Genomic DNA, 19275 nt, shown 5'->3' on the forward strand with positions numbered 1-19275 from the left:
ATTTGACCAGCAGAGCGCTAGTGATGCCTCCCTATGGACCAAGACTGAAGCCTCTTGAAAGCATTCTCCAACACATTCTCGCGCCAATGGAACATGGAGTGTGAAGCATATTGCTCAATTTACAACAAACCTAAATAAAATGTTTTATATAATTTTATCTTTGATAACAACAAGATAACGTTTTTATAAACAAAATAGTAAATAATGAGTCAATATTGTCGATGACTTCAGACATTCTTATTCATTGTGATTCCTACACTATCCAAAACAGGATTATATTGAGTTGTAACTTTATAACGACATAGGAGTCCAATCGAACCGTTGGCTTATAAATAGGCCACACAAACGCATGCCTGTTCAGGTAGGAATGGTAGGTATTTGAAGCTGAAGTTAATATGGCCCAAAATAAATAAAGAGCTAAATAAAAAAGTCCATTCTGTGATAGAGGACCAACATACATTGAAACACGTCGCATTAACTATTCAAACTATGTTCATTTGTTTCTGTTAAGTCACTTAGGTCTGAACTCCAGACGCAGTTGTATAAATAGAGAAAATGCTGCACACAGACACACAGAAACACATTCCTCCCTCGCCTACTGTAGGCTAAAGCCTTGACGATTCCACTTTCTTTCACTAGGTGTTCTGACACACTTTCCATGGCATTAGGATAGCGGTATAGGCTATAGGTATAGGACGTTCATCTAACCCCAACCACTCCTTTATTTCTCACCCCTCCCTGCCGGTGCCTGCTCCAAGTGTCAGGGAAAGTATAAAGTGGGAAGGGACCTGCACGGACGGGACATACGCTTCTGGGCTGGGTACAGTCATTGCCTCAGAAAACCTCCAAACTCTTTCGTCACTTTCTCTCTCTCACTTTTCTCTCTCGCATAACTTGGGAGACTTTATTTCTGAATAGGAATAACTTCAATACCATCAACGAATAGGCTATCTGGTGACGTGAATGCTAACATATTCATGCTCATTTAGGGAAGGTGTATTACTGGAGTGACAACTTACCTACACGTGAAAGCTTCAAGAACAAAAAAGGAAAAGTGATGCTGCCCCTCTCCAGTATGCAGACTCGCGGAGCGCTGAGTTCCTTGATGTGCGTGATGAGTTGCGCGTTGCTGCACTCTGGACTGGCCTCACGGCTGAAGTCTCCCATTCTGCCCATCCAGTCGGAGAGGGAGCCTTTAACATCCAAGGGCATGTCAGGTGAGCCAAGATGCCTCTTCTACTTCAGTCAAAGTCATTTATTTTCAGGCTGAATTTCTGAATTCAAAGAATTGCCTATAATGACGCCTGCTGCGTTTTGAATTCTGGCAGGGGCAGCTCAACTCTATAGGCTAGCCTAGTGCTCGTTTGCTAATCTGCCAAATATAAGTTTAAATGTATAGCCTGATATGTCTATAGCTTTTTAAGACCGTCATTAAAGTATAATTTTGTATATCAAAGTGTCTGACTGCACAGCATCAAACTTCTTCTCCTTATTATCGTCCCAATCGTTTCTTTCTTGCATCTTCCTCGATCTGCCCACTGTTATGGTTACTTCATGAACAAACTTGCAGAAAACATATTAGTCATAACCACTGAGAATGCCATCTGGTTCACGTGCAGGGCTTTAAACTGCTTGTTAGGCCTACTGAGACCATCGGAGTGAGAAGTCAAGGCGTTAGTTCAGTGTATTAACAACTGCCACTAATAACGTTTATCCAATCATGGAAACTGTAATCAATCGACATTCCATTCCATTACTGCAGTTCTTTAGTGTCCTACTCTGGCTGTGCCAAGCAGTGATTTATATTGCAGTGAGTTGTGCGGGAAAGCTTGGTGATCTGTCTAACTCTAACCCGACTGGATTGTTTAAAGTGTAGTCACTTAATGAAAGAATAATGCGAACCAGGTTGTTAGCAGCTACGGCAACCGCACAATATCAAATCAACAGTAGTGAACTTGGAACCCGGGAGCTTCACCTCCAGGCTGCGGTGGTGGGCCTGAGGGGCTAAGGTGACTGCGGTCTACAGCGACTCTTGAAACGGAGGAGGAATACACCCATATGGAGCTCGGCAGGGGAGGGTTGTGGCCAAACACTTGTCCCTGGGGCTATTTTTATCCAAGCTTTTTTTTATAATGCAATACTTTTATTAATACCACTTTTCCAATCATTTGAAATACTCGAAACCAAACACGTCAATTTGTTTCCATTACATAGCCCTTGGTAGGCTACCAAAAGCGCATTCCTTGTATTTCTCTATCCAAATGGCTTGGTGTTTGTTGTGTGAATGGTATTTTTATATTAATTTAAGGGCCCCCTGCACCGTTTAAATGAAACAGGATGCGCCTGTGAGCTCTGGAACACAATAGGTATCCAGTCAATCCACTCAACCAGCGAAATGAATTATCTGTCAAACATCCACAGTCTGGCTGCACAGAATACTATGCTGCACAGAATACTATTTTTGTCGTTCTGTCTGACAACATTGTGGGAATATGCAGTCTTTCACTTTCAGAGAACTGCCCAGTACACATCCCATTGTCTAGTGCATAGGCCTGGCTACCACATTACTACTCACCAGTTTTACATTTAGATGTGGACTGTAGCACCTGCCAGTGTATTGTTGTCTAAATGGGTTCTTCTGGTCTGATTGCAGGATGTTCATTCGGAGGAAGATTTTATTCGCTGGAGGACACTTGGCACCCTGACCTCGGGGAGCCGTTTGGGGTCATGCACTGTGTCAAATGTTACTGTGAGACAGTAAGTAACACCCTTCATAACAACAAGCCTAGTAGAGTACATGTCAATCTTGGATAGTGGATCCATTATGTAGGCCTAGGCAGTGGTGTAAAGTACTTAAGAATAAATACTTTAAAGTACAACTTAAGTCGTTTTGGGGGTATCTGTATTTTACTATTTATATTTTTTACAACTTTTACTTTTACTTCATTCCTTAAGAAAATATTGTACTTTTTACTCCATACATTTTCATGCGGCGGCAGGGTAGCCTAGTTATTAGTGAGTTGGACTAGTAACCGAAAGGTTGCAAGTTCAAATCCCCGAGCTGACAAGGTACAAATCTGTCGTTCTGCCCCTGAATAGGTAGTTAACCCACTGTTCCTAGGCCGTCATTGAAAATAAGAATATGTTCTTAACTGACTAGTTAAATAAAGGTTAAAAAAATTGATACCCAAAAAGTACTCATTACTTTTTGAATGCTCAGCTGGACAGGAAAAAGGTTCAAATCTTGCAATTACCAACAGAACATCCCTGGTCTTCCCTACTGGGGGCCTTTGATCTGGTGGACTCATTAAACACACATGCTTCATTTGTAAATTATGTCTAAATGTTGGAGTGTATCCCTGGCTATCTGTGAATTTAAAAAACAAGAAAATGGTACCGTCTGGTTTGCTTAATTTAAGGAATTTGAAATGATTTATACTTTTACTTTTAGCAGTTACATTTACTTTTGATAATTAAGTATATTGTAAACCAAATACTTTTAGACTTTTACTTTAGTAGAATTGTACTGGGTGAATTTTACTTTTACTTGAGTCATTTTCTATTAAGGTATCTTTACTTTAACTCAAGTATGATAGTTGGGTACTTTTCCACAACTGGGCCTAGTACTATCAATGGACAGAAATAGGACATCAAATAATTAACTCATTAATTATAAACAAATCAATTACCAAAATCATCTCCTTATCTTAGTGCCCCCAAAATGACCCCATTTAACAAATATCATCAGGCCTGTTTGATACAGAGTTGAGGTCAGTGTGGATGAAGAGTTGTTGTTTTCTATCTCTTCTTTTCAGCAAAGGGGTCGTAAGGGTAAGGTGTTGGGAAAGGTGAGCTGTAAGAACGTCAAGCGGGACTGTCCTGAGCCTAGCTGTGATGCCCCAGTGCTGCTACCTGGACAATGCTGCAAGACCTGCCCCAAAGGTAACCCCTACTAGCCTACTAACTCTCTCTCTCTCCCTCTCTCTCTCTCTCTCTCTCTCTCTCTCTCTCTCTCTCTCTCCCTCTCTCCCTCTCTCTCTCCCTCTCTCTCTCTCTTTCTCTCCCTCTCTCTCTCTCTCTCTCTCTCTCTCTTTCTCCATCTTTACATACACTATATATATAAAAGTATGTGAACACCCCTTCTAGGTCAGTTAGTTGTATTATGTTGTTCTCTAGAGAGGCTGATTGGTGATCAGTAGCAGGTCTGGGCTAGGTTGTCTTGCCTACTCTCAACATTTTCATGAATGTGTGTGTCATGGTGGTGATTTGGGGAAAACGTGGGAGTGTGTTTGTCTAAGTGGTGAAAAATGGTATGTCTATCTGCACGTTTGTGTGTGTGTGTGTGTGTGTGTGTATTCTCTGGTGCACCTGAGGATACAGTATAGTGGAATGCAGGGAGGTGAGACTGACACTACACAAAATCCTTAGAGCATGCCCTATGGAGGGAGAGAGAGGACTGGGGAAATAAGGCCATGAAAGAGAGATGAAAGAGCCAGAAAGAGAGAAAGAAAGAGAGGATATGAGAGGGACAAAGAGAAGTAAAGAAAATAGTCAAGGAGTAAAGTGGATGGTCTTGAAGAAATACGTCTGGACACTTTGATGATGATGTGTGTGTGACTAATAGCCTGTCTCTGTCTCGTAGTGTGTGTGTGTGTTTCTCAGTATGCTTTTCAGTGTGTCTGTACTTCAGTGTGTGTGAGTTGTCTGTCAGATTGTGTGTTAGTGTGTGAGGCGCTGAAATGTGCTCTTGACATCAGGACACATAGTGGTGTGGAAGAGCAGGCCATTGTTGGGATTGCATGTTGGAGTAGACACCTGGAGAGAAGAATATGGAGGGATAAATGAGAGACGGAGAGAATTAGGAATGACTGAAAGAACACTTTTGGATCAGCATTTTAGAATTATTCCTCTCCTCACTTTCACTCTGTAACTCTCACTCTTTCACTCTGTAACTCTCACTCTGTAACTCTGTAACTCTCACTCTTTCACTCTGTAACTCTCACTCTTTCACTCTGTAACTATCACTCTTTCACTCTTTCACTCTCACTCTTTCACTCTGTAACTCTCACTCTTTCACTCTGTAACTATCACTCTTTCACTCTTTCACTCTCAATCTTTCACTCTGTAACTCTCACTCTTTCACTCTGTAACTATCACTCTTTCACTCTCACTCTTTCACTCTGTAACTCTCACTCTTTCACTCTGTAACTTTCACTCTTTCACTCTCACTCTTTCACTCTGTAACTCTCACTCTTTCACTCTGTAACTATCACTCTTTCACTCTGTAACTCTCACTCTTTCACTCTGTAACTATCACTCTTTCACTCTGTAACTCTCACTCTTTCACTCTGTAGCTCTCACTCTTTCACTCTGTAACTATCACTCTTTCACTCTGTAACTATCACTCTTTCACTCTGTAATTCTCACTCTTTCACTCTGTAACTATCACTCTTTCACTCTGTAACTCTCACTCTTTCACTCTGTAACTCTCACTCTTTCACTCTCACTCTTTCACTCTGTAACTATCACTCTTTCACTCTGTAATTCTCACTCTTTCACTCTGTAACTATCACTCTTTCACTCTGTAGCTCTCACGCTTTCACTCTGTAACTCTCCACTCTTTCACTCTTTCACTCTCACTCTTTCCCTCTGTAACTCTCACTCTGTAACTCTCACTCTTTCACTCTGTAACGCTCCTCTCTTTCACTATTTCACTCTCCTCTCTTTCACTCTCACTCTATCACTCTGAAACTCTCACTCTTTCACTCTGTAACTCTCACTCTTTCACTCTGTAACTCTCACTCTTTCACTCTGTAACTCTCACTCTTTCTAGCTGTTTCACTCATTCAACATTTTCTGTTATTCTCTTTACTTCATGTTAAAGTAATGCCAACCTGTAGGTGTTGTTTAAATATCCCCCCGCCTCACACATTGTGTCCCTGGGTGTTGTGGTTGTCCAGGCGATGTGGACAGGAAGCAAGTGGAGGCAATGTTTGATGGCTTCGAGTACTTCCAGGAGAAGGAGAAAGAGGATGACCTGCACAAGACCTACAATGACCGCTCATACCTCAGCTCTGAGGACATTTCCCCTGGGGAGAGCCGTACTGGTGAGCATGCACACTCACCCGCACGACCCAACGCATACAAACACCAATATTGTACATTCATGCATGGACTTACATCATTGACATTTAGCCATTTAGCAGAGAGAAGTGCCTTGCTCAACGGCACATCGACAGATTTGGTCACCTTGTCGGCCTTGGGATTCAAACCAGCAACCTTTTGGTTACTGGTCTATTGCTTTAGTCTACCTGCAATGGAAATACACACACACATATTATACATGCAGTACATGGATATACAGTACATTGATATACAGTACATGGATATACAGTACATGGATATACAGTACATGAATATACAGTACATGGATATACAGTACATAGATATACAGTACATGGATATACAGTACATGGATATACAGTACATAGATATACAGTACATGGATATACAGTACATTGATATACAGCACATGGATATACAGTACATGGATATACTGTTCCTAGGCAGTCATTGAAAATAAGAATTTGTTCTTAACTGACTTGCCTAGTTAAATAAAGTTAGAATAAAAAAAGCACAAATATAAATAACATATACATATACTCTCACTGCCCTCGTAACAAGAAAATCGTTCCTCCATTCAGTCTTTCTGATTTACATCTTTACTTGACTGTGTGTGTGTGTCCAGACTTTGTAGCAGTGTTGACGGGAGTGACAGACTCCTGGTTACCCAGCTCCAGTGGTGTGGCCCGGGCACGCTTCTCTCTCACTAGAACCAGCCTGACCTTCTCCATCACCTACCAGAGGTAACACACACACACACACACAGACAGACAGACAGACAGACAGACAGACAGACAGACAGACAGACAGACAGACAGACAGACAGACAGACAGACAGACAGACAGACAGACAGACAGACAGACAGACAGACAGACAGACAGACAGACAAAAAAATAAACGATAAGCGTGTAATAATCATTAGTAATAACTAGTCTCTAAAATTGTATCTTTCCCTCTCTCCCTCTCTCCTGTCCTCACTCTCCCTCTCTCCTGTCCTCACTCTCCCTCTCTCCTGTCCTCACTCTCCCTCTCTCCTGTCCTCACTCTCCCTCTCTCCCTCTCTCCTGTCCTCACTCTCCCTCTCTCCTGTCCTCACTCTCCCTCTTTCCCTCTCTCCTGTCCTCACTCTCCCTCTCTCCTGTCCTCACTCTCCCTCTCTCCTGTCCTCACTCTCCCTCTCTCCTGTCCTCACTCTCCCTCTCTCCTGTCCTCACTCTCCCTCTCTCCTGTCCTCACTCTCCCTCTCTCCTGTCCTCACTCTCCCTCTCTCCTATCCTCACTCTCCCTCTCTCCTGTCCTCACTCTCCCTCTCTCCTGTCCTCACTCTCCCTCTCTCCTGTCCTCACTCTCCCTCTCTCCTGTCCTCACTCTCCCTCTCTCCTGTCCTCTCTCTCCCTCTCTCCTGTCCTCACTCTCCCTCTCTCCTGTCCTCACTCTCCCTCTCTCCTCTACTAGGATTGGGAGACCAAGCAGGGTTGTCTTCCTTGATTCTGATGGAAACACTGCGTTTGAGTACAAGACCCCTAAGGGAGACTCAGACATGGTAAGAGACTGGAACTCTCTCTGTTCCTAGGTAGACATTTCTGCTATTTATGTTTTTGTTGTGTGTCTATGTGTGTGTGTGTGTGTGTGTGTTTGTGTGTGTGTGAGTGAATGTGTGAAAGACAGGGAGAGAAAGTGTTTCTCTGTGAATGTGTGTGAGTGTGGGTCTCAGCGTGCAAGTGTGTGTATTTGTGTGTAGAGAGAAAGATTAAGTAGCTCCACGATAAACACTCTCTCTCTGTGACTCTCCGGTCAAACTCTCACTGGCCTGACATAATTCACCCTGCAATAATAAACACACACACTCACAGCATTGTCAAAGCGTTGTCTTATCGTTCTCAGAACATTGCTTGGGTAATCAGATCTTAATTACTGTAAATAATGCATGGGGCCGTTCTCACAACAACATTCACACAGAAAAAAACACTCATGATTGCGCTCACTTACACACTCACACACACACATGCATGGCCAACTTACAAACATTTAGCTCAGTGCAATAGCCAGTCGATTTTATTGGGTCAAATGAAATTGTGTAACTGTTGGACTGAGAGGGACAAGGAACTACCACAGTCACCTAACTTTACACAGAGTAAACACAGGAACTGCCACAGTCACCTAACTTTACACAGAGTAAACACTTGAACTGCCACAGTCACCTAACTTTACACAGAGTAAACACAGGAACTGCCACAGTCACCTAACTTTACACAGAGAAAACACTGGAACTGCCACAGTCACCTAACTTTACACAGAGAAAACACTGGAACTGCCACAGTCACCTAACTTTACACAGAGAAAACACAGGAACTGCCACAGTCACCTAACTTTACACAGAGTAAACACTGGAACTGCCACAGTCACCTAACTTTACACAGAGTAAACACAGGAACTGCCATAGTCACCTAACTTTACACAGAGTAAACACAGAACTGCCACAGTCACCTAACTTTACACGGAGTAAACACAGGAACTGCCACAGTCACCTAACTTTACACAGAGTAAACACAGAACTGCCACAGTCACCTAACTTTACACAGAGTAAACACTGGAACTGCCACAGTCACCTAACTTTACACAGAGTAAACACTGGAACTGCCACAGTCACCTAACTTTACACAGAGTAAACACTGGAACTGCCCCAGTCACCTAACTTTACTTAGAGTAAACACAGGAACTACCACAGTCACCTAACTTTACACAGAGTAAACACAAGAACTACCACAGTCACCTAACTTTACACAGAGTAAACACTGGAACTGCCACAGTCACCTAACTTTACATAGAGAAAACACAGGAACTGCCACAGTCACCTAACTTTACACAGAGTAAACACAGGAACTGCCACAGTCACCTAACTTTACACAGAGTAAACACAGGAACTACCACAGTCACCTAACTTTACACAGAGTAAACACTGGAACTGCCACAGTCACCCAACTTTACACAGAGTAAACACAGGAACTGCCACAGTCACCTAACTTTACATCGAGAAAACACAGGAACTACCACAGTCACCTAACTTTACACAGAGTAAACACAGGAACTACCACAGTCACCTAACTTTGCACAGAGTAAACACAGGAACTGCCACAATCACCTAACTTTCCAGACTAAACATAGGAACTCCCACAGTCACCTAACTTTACACAGAGCAAACACAGAGAAAGATAACGAGAAAGGAGGATACAGTTTACTTAAGAGGGGAGCAGTGTGTGTGCGTGTCTGTGTGTGTGTGACAGTGGCCTACATCAACTGTGCAACATTTCACGCCTAAAGCCAAATTACACACGTGACATCATCACATTTTGTAACAACTTAATTCAGGACCCCTAAATATAGGCCAGGAAAATGTACCCATTATTTTTTGGACAAATGCCCCTATCAAGTGTCAAGTGAAACCGCCCTGAGACGGCCGGGGGAGGGGGAGGGGTTGCTGGCACAGATCATCTCGGGGGAGGGGGGTTAGTGTGTGACATCACCCATGTGAAGGAGACGGAGCACATTTATAATTATAAGAGGAGATTATCCTGGACTGTGAGTTATGAGGTGTGTGTCCGTCGACACATTTCTTCCCCCTCTAGGGCAAATGTTTTTATCCGGAGGGTTCGTTGTTTGTGGCCTGGGGCTGAGATAGAGTCCAGAGTCTCAACGGGCTGATCTTTTCCACAGATGGAACTGTCTGTGTGTGTGTGTGTGTGTGTGTGTATGTGTGTGTGTGTGTGTGTGTGTGTGTGTGTGTGTGTGTGTGTGTGTGTGTTGAAGGGAAATAAAAAAGCACATGCAGGCTGTTTTGAGTCAGTTGTAAACTGTAACTATGGCAGAGCACCACACACACACTCCAACCCCAGCCTTGGATAAGAACCCCACACACACTCAAACCCCAGACTTGGTTAAGAACACCACACACACTCCAACCCCAGCCTTGGATAAGAACCCCACACACACTCAAACCCCAGACTTGGTTAAGAACACCACACACACTCCAACCCCAGCCTTGGATAAGAACCCCACACACACTCAAACCCCAGACTTGGTTAAGAACACCACACACACTCCAACCCCAGCCTTGGATAAGAACCCCACACACACTCAAACCCCAGACTTGGATAAGAACACCACACACACTCAAACCCCAGCCTTGGATAAGAACCCCACACACACTCAAACCCCAGACTTGGATAAGAACACCACACACACTCAAACCCCAGCCTTGGATAAGAACCCCACACACACTCAAACCCCAGCCTTGGATAAGAACATGTGACTGTGGTCACCTGTGTGTGTATATGTGTTTCAGATCTGTGGAGTGTGGAAGAATCTTCCCCAATCCCACGTGCGACAGCTACAGGCAGAACAACTTCGGGTTACTATGACAACAGCCACCGGTAGACGGGAGGTGATCGAAGGAAAGATCATCAAACACAGAGCACTGTTCGCAGGTGAGTGAATGTGTGTTTGTGTGTGTGTGTGTGTGTGTGTGTGTGTGTGTGTGTGTGTGTGTGTGTGTGTGTGTGTGTGTGTGTGTGTGTGTGTGTGTGTGTGTGTGTGTGTGTGTGTGTGTGTGGGGGGGTGTGTGTGTGTGTGTGTGTGGGGGTGTGTGTGTGTGTGTGTGTGTGGGGGGGTGGGGGGTGTATTTGTGGGGGCATGAAAGTGTGTTTGTGTATCTGTATCTTAAATGTGGGTAGAAGTAGTCTCAATATTTCCATGAGGTAGGATTTATGTGAATATGTGTACAAGTAACTGCCAAAATAAACTAACCCACTTGAGTAAAGGAGGGATACGAAGTACAATACATGTGTGTACATTTCAACAAGGACAAACGCTCAGTAACCGACTGCAGTGAAAAGAAGGTGGTGTGTGTGTATATACATGTGTATATACATTATGTGTGTTTATAATGCGAGTGTGATATCTGTGTGACCCCGCAGAGACGTTCAGCTCCACTCTGACCTCAGAAGAGGAGCATTCTGGGATGGGAGGCATCGCCATGCTGACTCTGAGTGACACAGAGAATAACCTTCACTTTGTTCTCATACTGCAGGGACTGATACAACATAGAGAGAGAGGTGAGAGAGGGAGAGAGAAGGAGAGAGAAGGAGAGAGAGGGAGGGAGTACTGATACAACATAGTGAGAGAGGGAGAGAGAAGGAGAGAGAGGGAGGGAGGACTGATATAACATAGTGAGAGAGGGAGAGAGAAGGAGAGAGAAGGAGAGAGAGGGAGGGAGGACTGATACAACACAGACAGAGAAGTAAGAGAGGGAGGGAGAGGGGAGGGAGGACTGATACAACATAGAGAGAGAGAGAGAGAGAGAGAGACAGAGACAGAGAGGGGGACAGAGGAGATACAAAATAGATAGGGAGGAAGAGAGGGAGGTGTAGGGGAGCAACTCATCACTTGAACTTCTTAGGGCGGCAGGTAGCCTAGTGATTAGAGCATTAGGCCAGTAACCAAAAGGTTGCTGGATCGAATCCCTGAGCTGACAAGGTAAAAATCTGTCTTTCTGCTCCTGAACAAGGTAGTTAACCCACTGTTCCCCAGTAGGCTGTCATTGTAAATAAGAATTTGTTCTTAACTGACTTGCCTTGTTAATTATATAGATTTTTATCCTCCTTTCAGTTTAATGGTGCTTCTGCTATATTGCCTCTATCCTGTTCCTTTGCTGGGAGTAACTTAGGGGCTAAGAGAAGAGACTAGAGGTTGTTTTGGGACTGGGGAGTAGGGAGCCATTTAGGGGCTAAGAGAAGAGACTAGAGGTTGTTTTGGGACTGGGGAGTAGGGAGCCATTTAGGGGCTAAGAGAAGAGACTAGAGGTTGTTTTGGGACTGGGGAGTAGGGAGCCATTTAGGGGCTAAGAGAAGAGACTAGAGGTTGTTTTGGGACTCGTGACCAAGGAGTAATTTAGGGCCTAGAGAAGAGACTAGAGATTGTTTTGGGACTGGGGTCTAGGGAGTAATTTAGGGGCAATGAGACTAGAGGTTGTTTTGGGACTCGTGACCAAGGAGTAATTTAGGGCCTAGAGAAGAGACTAGAGTCTGTTTTGGGACTGGGGTCTAGGGAGTAATTTAGGGGCTACGAGACGAGACTAGAGGCTGTTTTGGGACTGGGGTCTAGGGAGTAATTTAGGGGCTACGAGACGAGACTAGAGGCTGTTTTGGGACTGGGGAGTAGGGAGTCATTTAGAGGCTAAGAGAAGCACCTAGAGGCTGTTTTGGGACTGTGGACTAGGGAGTAATTTAGGGGCTAAGAGAAGAGACTAGAGGTTGTTTTGGGACTCGTGACCAAGGAGTAATTTAGGGCCTAGAGAAGAGACTAGAGGCTGTTTTGGGACTGGGGTCTAGGGAGTAATTTAGGGGCTACGAGACGAGACTAGAGGCTGTTTTGGGACTGGGGTCTAGGGAGTAATTTAGGGGCTACGAGACGAGACTAGAGGCTGTTTTGGGACTGGGGAGTAGGGAGTCATTTAGAGGCTAAGAGAAGCACCTAGAGGCTGTTTTGGGACTGGGGACTAGGAAGTAATTTAGGGGCTAAGAGACAAGACTAGAGGCTGTTTTGGGACTGTGGACTAGGGAGTAATTTAGGGGCTAAGAGAAGAGACTAGAGGTTGTTTTGGGACTGGGGACTAGGGAGTGCTGTAAGGCAGTGTGACGTGGTTCTAAGTTTATTCTGTGCTCTCTCTCTCTCGGCCCTGTAGACTCCCCCCTGGTGCCCATCCAGGTACGACTGCAGTACCGCCAACACGTCCTGAGAGAGATCCATGCCAACGTCACCGCCTATGTATGTTATATAAACTACACACACACACACACACACACACACACACACACACACACACACACACACACACACACACACACACACACACACACACACACACACACACACACACACACACACACACACACACACACACACAGACAGACACAGACACAGACACAGACAGACAGATCTAGGATCAGCTTGTCCTCACCAAACACATTAGGGACAAGCCAAGCCAAGAGGCGGGAGGAAAGGGGGGGAAACACACAGTAGGGACAAGCCAAGCCAAGAGGCGGGAGGAAAGGGGGGGAAACACACAGTAGGGACAAGCCAAGCCAAGAGGCGGGAGGAAAGGGGGGGAAACACACAGTAGGGACAAGCCAAGAGGCGGGAGGAAAGGGGGGGAAACACACAGTAGGGACAAGCCAAGAGGCGGGAGGAAAGGGGGGGAAACACACATTAGGGACAAGCCAAGAGGCGGGAGGAAAGGGGGGGGAAACACACATTAGGGGCAAGCCAAGAGGCGGGAGGAAAGGGGGGGAAACACACATTAGGGACAAGCCAAGAGGCGGGAGGAAAGGGGGGGAAACACACAGTAGGGACAAGAAGAGGCGGGAGGAAAGGGGGGGAAACACACAGTAGGGACAAGCCAAGAGGCGGGAGGAACGGTTGGAAACACACATTAGGGACAAGCCAAGAGGCAGGAGGAACGGTTGGAAACACACATTAGGGACAAGCCAAGAGGCGGGAGGAAAGGGGGGGAAACACACAGTAGGGACAAGCCAAGAGGCAGGAGGAAAGGGGGGGAAACACACATTAGGGACAAGCCAAGAGGCGGGAGGAACGGTTGGAAACACACAGTAGGGACAAGCCAAGAGGCGGGAGGAACGGTTGGAAACCCACAGTAGGGACAAGCCAAGAGGCGGGAGGAACGGTTGGAAACACACAGTAGGGACAAGCCAAGAGGCGGGAGGAATGGTTGGAAACACACAATAGGGACAAGCCAAGAGGCAGGAGGAAAGGGGGGGAAACACACAGTAGGGACAAGCCAAGAGGCGGGAGGAAAGGGGGGGAAACACACAGTAGGGACAAGCCAAGAGGCGGGAGGAAAGGGGGGGAAACACACAGTAAGGACAAGCCAAGAGGCGGGAGGAAACACACATTTGGAACAAGCCAAGAGGGGGGAGGAAAGGGGGGAAACAGATGACATCGTGACACACTGTCCCGCAGAGATGGATGTGGTTCCTTCCCCACATCCTACTGCTGTTGTCAGTACTGAAGATCACTGTTAAACCTCCATAGAGACATGGGATAGACAGAGAAAAAGAAAGAGAGAGAGTGGAGAGGGGTTGAAAGAGACATGTAGTGAGGAAGAGATGGAGGGATGAGAGACAGAAAGGAGAAAGTGAGAGAGGGTGAAAAGACATGCACACTCCTCACACATGTCAGTGGTTAGTTGTCTGTGGGATCAGAAAGGGGAGGGAGGGGGGAGGAAAAGAGGAAGGGATGGAGGGAGGAGGAGGGATGAAAGAGGAGTCTGTTTTTAATCTGGTGGGAATTATGTGAATCTGAGAGTTGATGTGCCCCTCTTTCTGTTTTACACACACACACACACACACAAAATATTTATTTATACATTCTACTGCCTTTCCTGCTCTTAATATATTACTGTCCTTTTAACTTTCCTTTCAATTCCAATCATGCTTTTTACTCTACACATTTCTCAATTACTCCTTCCTCTATCCTTTCTTTCCTTCCCTGTCTCCCTTCATCCCTCATTCCCTATCTCCCTTTATCCCTCATTCCCTCCTTCCCTCTCTCCCTTCATCCCTCCATCCCTCTCTCCCTCTCTCCCTTCATCCCTCTCTCCCTTCATCCCTCCATCCCTCTCTCCCTCTCTCCCTTCATCCCTCCATCCCTCTCTCCCTTCATCCCTCCATCCCTCTCTCCCTTCATCCCTCCTTCCCTCTCTCCCTTTATCCCTCCATCCCTCCTTCCCTCTCTCCCTTCATCCCTCCTTCCCTCTCTCCCTTTATCCCTCCATCCCTCTCTCCCTTTATCCCTCCTTCCCTCTCTCCCTTCATCCCTCCTTCCCTCTCTCCCTTCATCCCTCCTTCCCTCTCTCCCTTTATCCCTCCTTCCCTCTCTCCCTTTATCCCTCCATCCCTCTCTCCCTTCATCCCTCTCTCCCTTTATCCCTCCATCCCTCCTTCCCTCTCTCCCTTCATCCCTCCTTCCCTCTCTCCCTTTATCCCTCCATCCCTCCTTCCCTCTCTCCCTTCATCCCTCCATCCCTCCTTCCCTCTCTCCCTTCATCCCTCCTTCCCTCTCTCCCTTTATCCCTCCATCCCTCCTTCCCTCTCTCCCTTCATCCCTCCTTCCCTCTCTCCCTTTATCCCTCCATCCCTCTCTCCCTTTATCCCTCCTTCCCTCTCTCCCTTCATCCCTCCTTCCCTCTCTCCCTTCATCCCTCCTTCCCTCTCTCCCTTTATCCCTCCTTCCCTCTCTCCCTTTATCCCTCCATCCCTCTCTCCCTTCATCCCTCTCTCCCTTTATCCCTCCATCCCTCCTTCCCTCTCTCCCTTTATCCCTCCATCCCTCCTTCCCTCTCTCCCTTCATCCCTCCATCCCTCCTTCCCTCTCTCCCTTCATCCCTCCTTCCCTCTCTCCCTTTATCCCTCCTTCCCTCTCTCCCTTCATCCCTCCATCCCTCCTTCCCTCTCTCCCGTCATCCCTCCTTCCCTCTCTCCCTTCATCCTCCATCCCTCTCTCCCTTCATCCCTCAATCCCACTCTCCCTTCATCCCTCCTTCCCTCTCTCCCTTCATCCCTCCTTCCCTCTCTCCCTTCATCCCTCCATCCCTCTCTCTCTTTTGGCTCAACCCTGTCCATCGATTTATAGTACCACGGATATGTGTATTGAAATGGGGCCATAAAAGTCACGTTTATTCACCATGGTCAAACTCTGTCTATCCATCTCAAACTCTGTCTATCTCAAACTCTGTCTATCTATCTCAAACTGTCTATCTATCTCAAACTCTGTCTATTTCAAACTCTGTCTATCCATCTCAAACTCTGTCTATCCGTCTCAAACTGTCTATCTATCTCAAACTGTCTGTCTATCTCAAACTGTCTGTCTATCTCAAACTCTGTCTATTTCAAACTCTGTCTATCCGTCTCAAACTGTCTGTCTATCTCAAACTGTCTGTCTATTTCAAACTCTGTCTATTTCAAACTCTGTCTATCTATCTCAGACACTGTCTATCTCAAACTGTCTATCTATCTCAAACTCTGTCTATCTATGTCAAACTGTCTATCTATCTCAAACTCTGTCTATTTCAAACTCTGTCTATCTCAAACTCTGTCAATCCATCTGAAACTCTGTCTATTTCAAACTCTGTCTATTTCAAACTCTGTCTATCTATCTCAGACGCTGTCTATCTCAAACTGTCTATCTATCTCAAACTCTGTCTATCTATCTCAAACTGTCTATCTATCTCAAACTCTGTCTATCTCAAACTCTGTCAATCCATCTGAAACTCTGTCTATTTCAAACTCTGTCTATTTCAAACTCTGTCTATCTATCTCAGACGCTGTCTATCTCAAACTGTCTATCTATCTCAAACTCTGTCTATCTATCTCAAACTGTCTATCTATCTCAAACTCTGTCTATTTCAAACTCTGTCTATCCGTCTCAAACTGTCTGTCTATCCCTCCATCCCTCTCTCCCTTCATCCCTCTCTCCCTTTATCCCTCCATCCCTCCTTCCCTCTCTCCCTCCTTCCCTCTCTCCCTTTATCCCTCCATCCCTCATTCCCTATCTCCCTTTATCCCTCATTCCCTCCTTCCCTCTCTCCCTTCATCCCTCCATCCCTCTCTCCCTCTCTCCCTTCATCCCTCTCTCCCTTCATCCCTCCATCCCTCTCTCCCTCTCTCCCTTCATCCCTCCATCCCTCTCTCCCTTCATCCCTCCATCCCTCTCTCCCTTCATCCCTCCTTCCCTCTCTCCCTTTATCCCTCCATCCCTCCTTCCCTCTCTCCCTTCATCCCTCCTTCCCTCTCTCCCTTTATCCCTCCATCCCTCTCTCCCTTTATCCCTCCTTCCCTCTCTCCCTTCATCCCTCCTTCCCTCTCTCCCTTCATCCCTCCTTCCCTCTCTCCCTTTATCCCTCCTTCCCTCTCTCCCTTTATCCCTCCATCCCTCTCTCCCTTCATCCCTCTCTCCCTTTATCCCTCCATCCCTCCTTCCCTCTCTCCCTTCATCCCTCCTTCCCTCTCTCCCTTTATCCCTCCATCCCTCCTTCCCTCTCTCCCTTCATCCCTCCATCCCTCCTTCCCTCTCTCCCTTCATCCCTCCTTCCCTCTCTCCCTTTATCCCTCCATCCCTCCTTCCCTCTCTCCCTTCATCCCTCCTTCCCTCTCTCCCTTTATCCCTCCATCCCTCTCTCCCTTTATCCCTCCTTCCCTCTCTCCCTTCATCCCTCCTTCCCTCTCTCCCTTCATCCCTCCTTCCCTCTCTCCCTTTATCCCTCCTTCCCTCTCTCCCTTTATCCCTCCATCCCTCTCTCCCTTCATCCCTCTCTCCCTTTATCCCTCCATCCCTCCTTCCCTCTCTCCCTTTATCCCTCCATCCCTCCTTCCCTCTCTCCCTTCATCCCTCCATCCCTCCTTCCCTCTCTCCCTTCATCCCTCCTTCCCTCTCTCCCTTTATCCCTCCTTCCCTCTCTCCCTTCATCCCTCCATCCCTCCTTCCCTCTCTCCCGTCATCCCTCCTTCCCTCTCTCCCTTCATCCCTCCATCCCTCTCTCCCTTCATCCCTCAATCCCACTCTCCCTTCATCCCTCCTTCCCTCTCTCCCTTCATCCCTCCTTCCCTCTCTCCCTTCATCCCTCCATCCCTCTCTCTCTTTTGGCTCAACCCTGTCCATCGATTTATAGTACACGGATATGTGTATTGAAATGGGGCCATAAAAGTCACGTTTATTCACCATGGTCAAACTCTGTCTATCCATCTCAAACTCTGTCTATCTCAAACTCTGTCTATCTATCTCAAACTGTCTATCTATCTCAAACTGTCTATCTATCTCAAACTCTGTCTATTTCAAACTCTGTCTATCCATCTCAAACTCTGTCTATCCGTCTCAAACTGTCTATCTATCTCAAACTGTCTGTCTATCTCAAACTGTCTGTCTATCTCAAACTCTGTCTATTTCAAACTCTGTCTATCCGTCTCAAACTGTCTGTCTATCTCAAACTGTCTGTCTATTTCAAACTCTGTCTATTTCAAACTCTGTCTATCTATCTCAGACACTGTCTATCTCAAACTGTCTATCTATCTCAAACTCTGTCTATCTATGTCAAACTGTCTATCTATCTCAAACTCTGTCTATTTCAAACTCTGTCTATCTCAAACTCTGTCAATCCATCTGAAACTCTGTCTATTTCAAACTCTGTCTATTTCAAACTCTGTCTATCTATCTCAGACGCTGTCTATCTCAAACTGTCTATCTATCTCAAACTCTGTCTATCTATCTCAAACTGTCTATCTATCTCAAACTCTGTCTATCTCAAACTCTGTCAATCCATCTGAAACTCTGTCTATTTCAAACTCTGTCTATTTCAAACTCTGTCTATCTATCTCAGACGCTGTCTATCTCAAACTGTCTATCTATCTCAAACTCTGTCTATCTATCTCAAACTGTCTATCTATCTCAAACTCTGTCTATTTCAAACTCTGTCTATCCGTCTCAAACTGTCTGTCTATCTCAAACTGTCTGTCTATTTCAAACTCTGTCTATTTCAAACTCTGTCTATCTATCTCAGACGCTGTCTATCTCAAACTGTCTATCTATCTCAAACTGTCTATCTATCTCAAACTGTCTGTCTATTTCAAACTCTGTCTATTTCAAACTCTGTCTATCTATCTCAGACGCTGTCTATCTCAAACTGTCTATCTATCTCAAACTCTGTCTATCTATCTCAAACTCTGTCTATCCATCTCAAACTCTGTCTATCCATCTCAAACTCTGTCTATCTCCAACTCTGTCTATCTCTCTCAAACTGTCTATCTATCTCAAACTGTCTATCTATCTCAAACTCTGTCTATTTCAAACTCTGTCTATTTCAAACTCTGTCTATCTATCTCAAACTCTGTCTATCTATCTCAAACTCTGTCTATCCATCTCAAACTCTGTCTATCCATCTCAAACTCTGTCTATCTCCAACTCTGTCTATCTCTCTCAAACTGTCTATCTATCTCAAACTGTCTATCTATCTCAAACTCTGTCTATTTCAAACTCTGTCTATTTCAAACTCTGTCTATCCATCTCAAACTCTGTCTATCTATCTC

The 19275-nt window shown here is 45.6% G+C and overlaps 1 protein-coding gene across 1 annotated transcript in view; it reads left to right on the top strand.

The window, feature by feature from the left end:
* Window positions 1-796: 796 nt before the first annotated feature.
* Window positions 797-19275, top strand: part of chrd (chordin) — a 48960-nt gene continuing 30481 nt past the window's right edge. The window contains exons 1-9 of the mRNA XM_031791066.1: window positions 797-1217; window positions 2654-2757; window positions 3816-3942; window positions 5961-6107; window positions 6749-6866; window positions 7580-7667; window positions 10467-10608; window positions 11098-11235; window positions 12864-12946. Of these exons, the coding sequence (XP_031646926.1) occupies window positions 1058-1217; window positions 2654-2757; window positions 3816-3942; window positions 5961-6107; window positions 6749-6866; window positions 7580-7667; window positions 10467-10608; window positions 11098-11235; window positions 12864-12946 (1107 nt within the window). The 5' untranslated portion in view covers window positions 797-1057. The remainder of the gene's footprint in view (window positions 1218-2653; window positions 2758-3815; window positions 3943-5960; window positions 6108-6748; window positions 6867-7579; window positions 7668-10466; window positions 10609-11097; window positions 11236-12863; window positions 12947-19275) is intronic.

The sequence above is a fragment of the Oncorhynchus kisutch genome, linkage group LG15, assembly GCF_002021735.2.
Source record: "Oncorhynchus kisutch isolate 150728-3 linkage group LG15, Okis_V2, whole genome shotgun sequence".
Lineage (NCBI taxonomy): Eukaryota > Metazoa > Chordata > Actinopteri > Salmoniformes > Salmonidae > Oncorhynchus > Oncorhynchus kisutch.